Source organism: Hemibagrus wyckioides, linkage group LG06, assembly GCF_019097595.1.
Source record: "Hemibagrus wyckioides isolate EC202008001 linkage group LG06, SWU_Hwy_1.0, whole genome shotgun sequence".
NCBI classification, from domain to species: Eukaryota; Metazoa; Chordata; class Actinopteri; order Siluriformes; family Bagridae; genus Hemibagrus; species Hemibagrus wyckioides.
Window position 1 is genome coordinate 42,870,023 of NC_080715.1, and position 5,000 is coordinate 42,875,022.

The 5,000-nt window shown below is 40.8% G+C and overlaps 1 protein-coding gene across 3 annotated transcripts in view; it reads right to left on the reverse strand.

Annotated features, from left to right (window-relative positions):
- l3mbtl3 (L3MBTL histone methyl-lysine binding protein 3) overlaps positions 1–5,000 on the reverse strand; it is a 22,135-nt gene that overhangs the window by 8,856 nt on the left and 8,279 nt on the right. For 2 of the 3 annotated variants that reach the window (XM_058393640.1, XM_058393639.1), the window contains exons 17-19: positions 2,594–2,737; positions 1,527–1,595; positions 358–450 (exon numbers count right to left, since the gene is read on the reverse strand). In XM_058393640.1, the coding sequence (XP_058249623.1) occupies positions 358–450; positions 1,527–1,595; positions 2,594–2,737 (306 nt within the window). The remainder of the gene's footprint in view (positions 1–357; positions 451–1,526; positions 1,596–2,593; positions 2,738–5,000) is intronic. The other variant, XM_058393641.1, reaches the window with a different exon arrangement.

Consider the following 5,000-nt stretch of genomic DNA (forward strand, 5'->3'; position numbering starts at 1 on the left):
CTGCACCATATTGCTGTCAGAAAGTGTTGATTAGTTTTCTATAATTGCATCTCTGACAGATTTATTATTGTTAATGCACTCGGATTATTGGTTATCGTTACTATAAAAACGTCTCGTTCAAAGGGACCGAAAAAGATTTGTGATTGAAATAATTTTCTTAAAAATGAAAAAAAAAAAAAAAACAAGATAAAGAAACGGCAGCAGTAAACATGTGGATAATAATTTATTAACTGGATAATATTGAATCAGGTTTTATTAATCACTGAATAAATAACAGTAAGAGGAATCATTAAGAGACAGATGGCTGAATGTCAATATGTGTGAATGTTAATTAAACAGCTTAAAGCTGCCCTTTACCTTCGTTTGGACTCCGTACCGACCGGCTTCTGATGCGGCGTTGCCATGGCAATGGTTGCCGTGTTGGCCTTGTCCAGGTGACAGGCAGGTTTACTGAGAAAACAAGGAAGAAAGTGACAGATCAATGTGTGACTCCTGACTCCTTCTGTTCATCCAGCATTTTTAAGACACACACACACACACACACAAAGCTGTCACTGAGACACAGCATGTAGCTGTGTACCCTTCAAGACTAATAAATGAGGTGTACCCTGTATACCTGTGAAGATTTTAAAGAATGCGTGGTCAAAACTAGTAAAGGAGGTGTGGCCTATACACCTGTCAAGACTATTAAAGGAGGTGTGGCTTGTGTACCTGTCAAAACTATTAAAGGAGGCATGGTCAAGACTGTTAAAGAAGGAGTTGCCTGTATACTTGTTAAGACTATTAAACAAGGAGGCGTGGTCCAGTCTATTAAAGGAGGAGTGGCCTGTTTATCTGTCATGACTTTTAAAGTAGTCGTGGTCTGGTCCATTAATGGAAGTGTGAACAAGTCTATTAAAGGAGGTGTGTCCTGTTTACCTGTCATGACTATTAAAAAAGGTGTGGCCCAGTCTATTAAATGAGGCGAGGTCTGTGTACCTGTCATGGCTATTAAATGAGGCATGGTCTAGTCTATTAAAGGAGGCGTGGCCTGTGTACCTGTCACGACTATTAAAGAAGGCATGGTCCAGTCTATTAAAGGAGGCATGGTCCAGTCTATTTAAGGTGATGTGGACTGTGTGCCTGTCATGGCCATTAAAGAAGGTGTGGTCAAGTCTATTAAAGGAAGCGTGGTCCAGTCTATTAAAGGAAGTGTGGCCTGTGTACCTGTCACGACTATTAAAGAAGGTGTGGTCCAGTCTATTAAAGGAGGTGTGGCCTGTGTACCTGTCATGACTATTAAAGAAGGTGTGGCCCAGTCTATTAAAGGAGGCGTGGCCTGTGTACCTGTCACAACTATTAAAGGAAACATGGTCAAGTCTATTAAAGGAGGCATGGTCCAGTCTATTGAAGGTGGTGTGGTCAATCCAGTAAAGAAGGCTTGGGTACCATAAGTAGGTGTGGGGTCTGTACTTGTACTTGTCTTAGTTAACAAGGAGTGACCCATGTTCCTCTAAAAACTATTAAAGGAGGCGTGGCCTGTGTACCTAAAGTAGGTGTGGCATCTATATCTGTCAGTCTTAGTTAAGGAGGCATGGCATCTGTATCCATCAGTCCTAATGAGGAAAGAAGAAATATTTAGAGAAAATCTTTTCCTGGCTGTTATTATTTGTACTGCAGGTGTTACAGCTCATGCGTTAGAAAAGAAAATAAGAATGTAGAGGTTGAAAGCTACCAATTTGCCAGACAAACAGCAAATTGGCTGCTCTCAGTGTCTGTGAGCTGGGAATGTGAGAATGACACAGTTTTGTAATGTGGTGCCAATTTTCTCCAAAAAAAAAAGTCAAAATAAAACGGACATCTTGGACTTGTTTCTTATCCGCTTGGAGTTGTTTACTGTACACAATGTTGACATAAAAATGTCTTTGGCAGGGGACCAGGAACGAATCAGCATGTTCCAATAACTGGCTGGTTTCATGGGTCGAGATTTCATCAAAAGCTTTTTTCTCTCAGCTGCTGTGGATAAACCGAATGTCTTTTTTCCTCGTGTTGGCTGATTTGAGATCTTAATCCCAGTATGGTTTTCATCCACCAGTTATTATTTAAAGACTTGAGCTGCACGTTACCATCACAACTAAAGAAAAGTAATAAAGGCTGAAGGAAACAGATGGTTTTCTTCTACGTTCTTTAACAAAAGGTTCCTCGGTGGTTCTCTGGAATGTTTAAGGGGGTTGTTGCATTTGCAATGTGGTTCGACTTGGAAATTGTTATGAAAGAAAGAAATTCTCAGTTGCAGGATTTTATACACAAGAAACAAAAGAAAGAATGTGCTAAATAAAGCCTCTTTTCTAATAACATAGCGCCTAGAAGAGTCTTCTGTTTGTCCCAGAAAGCAGAATCCTGCAATATAAGCCTGTACCTTTAACAATTTGTTAATGCATACAAAAGAAATCTGCTGTGAATGTGCGTTAATATTCTGAAAGGTCATATGGTCACATGCTGCCCCAAGAAGCACAGCCAATCAGATCACAAGGTTATAAAAGCATCAGAATATTCAGCATTTTGCATGGTTCATTCACTACTTGTTTAAGCCTAGAGAAGGTGAAATGCTCACTCAGAACCATGTACAGGAGGCTCAAGGTTCGGTTCCACTCGGCGTAGTCGGCCCACTCCAGAACCTGGGATCTCGCCGCTCAGTCGGTCAGGAAGCACTGAATCCTTCTTCATGTTGATGTCAGAGTAGGGACAGCCCATGGCACTGGAAAAACACAAACCATTTTTAACAGTCACAACAATTATACTGTTATTTCTGTTATGCTAAAATTGTAACACCCTTCAATAATAACCGTCCCTGTAATTGTCAGTTTTCTGTTCTGAAGTAAGATAGTTCTAGAAGAGATTTAAACTACATCAGTTTCCACATCTTGCATCAGACTGCTGTTACTTGTTATCTACGTTAGCCTCATTGCTCCAACTTGAGGAAACATCAGCCAGCAAGCATGTCCCAGAGTTGGAGTATATTTAGGATGAGGAGTAAATTGTTTATGTTGAATTTTTTTATCAAACAAATCCTTGAAGGTAATCAGGATTGTCACCTCACCCGTTTGCTAGACTACTACAGCTGAGCTGCTTAGATCATTAACTCACTCCAGATGATCCAAAATGTGTCTGGCTTTTAATGGACTGAGCCATTCTTCATGTCAATCCACCAGCTCCTCACATCAGGTTTAACACCAGAACTTTCACCAAGCTACAGGGAATCGGTGTATCATTTGAGACTTAACAACAAATCCGGATTATTTTTTCACTGATGGAAAAAAACATCCTTCTGCAGATCCTCTGAAGATCTCTAAGAATTGCCTGAAGGCTCTTCTAAGAGCAGTTGGACAGAATGCAGAAAACCCACTGCACTCTCCATCTGAGCTCTACAGTCTCTGCTGCACAGGTTTTCAGAGGGCCATAAAGTGAGGAAAGCTTTGAGAGATTCCAGATCTGGTCAGTGGCAAATCCCATAAAGCAGGTGTAAATTTTTTTCAGAGGGCCCAGACCTCATCCTGGAAGTACACCTAGATCCATAAAGGTTGTTACTCCAGGGTTAACATCAGTAGTAGACCTGGATGCAGCTCTGGCTGTGAACCAAGTGCTCAGGAACAGTGAGGAATGATTAATGTGTGAAAAAAGTGGTCTGAACATCAACCATTGTGGCTTCTGAAGTAAATCTTCTTGTAGTGGTTTATCCAGTGTACAAGAAAAACAGATCCAGAGTCCAGAGTCCCGGGTTCTTATTGATAGTATCTGTCAATCTATTCTTCACATGTTCTTCCTGTATCTGTCAGTGTTTCATCGGGTTTTCTACTGACTCCAAATAGTTAAACTGGTGACTCTGAAATAGGCTGAGGCTTGGCCAGACTGCCATCTCAGTCAGGCTGTGTTTCCGGGGTCAGACTCCGCAACCCTGACCAGGGTAAAGTGAAGCTGAAGGCAGGAATAAACTTTGTATTTTGGATTGATTGATCACACAAACTGTCTGCATTATACATACAGCATCCTTCTTCCCACCACTATTAAACGTGAAGTGTTTGCCTTCGCAGAATCCCTGATATCTTACTCATTCCAGGCTCTAATCCTCGCATTGTGATGAGAACTCGAGTCAGGGTTATGAGCCGAGAGCCAGGATTGGATCAGCAGCACAGAGGAGGATTGTGTTTGAGGATCCTCGTGTGGCTGAAATGAAAAACAGACCTATTTTTATTTGCTTCTTATTTATGAAAGGAAGGGTTTCTCATCAGCCGAGTGCATTAACATACAAATAGCATCCGGTGGGGTTTAAGAACCGTCACTCGAGGAGAAGGAGAGATCTGGGGGACGGACAGATAGAAGACATCACACAACAGAAGGTTTACACTGTTTATTTCTTCTCTTTCGAAAAAGAATCTTCTCCGGTTGCTTATGCACACCTCTCATGTTGCCGTTGCAAAGAGTAGCTCTCTGATACAGCATGTTTCAAAACAAAGAAGATGACAGACAGAAAAAGACAAACACAGAGCAAGGGAGGAGTTCAAGTCTTTGAATCCATGTTTCTTTCCCTGTCTAGGCTTTTGTTTAAGATTCTGTCTGTCAGCCTCTCTCTCTCTCTCTCAGAGAATATATTGTTGGTTGGATGGATGTATGAATCAATGTAGACACAATATAATAGGTGAAGAAGAGACAAATGGATAGTTAGACTTGTATGTTTGGATTAAACGACAAAGAAAGGAATAGATGAATAGACAAACTGATGGATTGAGGGGGTATTGTAGGCAAGATAATCAAATGATAAATTAATAAATCTGGAAAAATTGGTGTATTTTGAATGGATGGATGGCTGGATGGATGGATGGATGGATGAACAGGCAGACAGATGGATTGATGACAGGATAGAGAAATGGATGGGAGTATAGTGTGAAATTGAAGAAAAAATTGATGGGTGAACAGATGGATAAATAGATGAAGGAAAAAAAAGAGATGGATCAAAAAAGAGT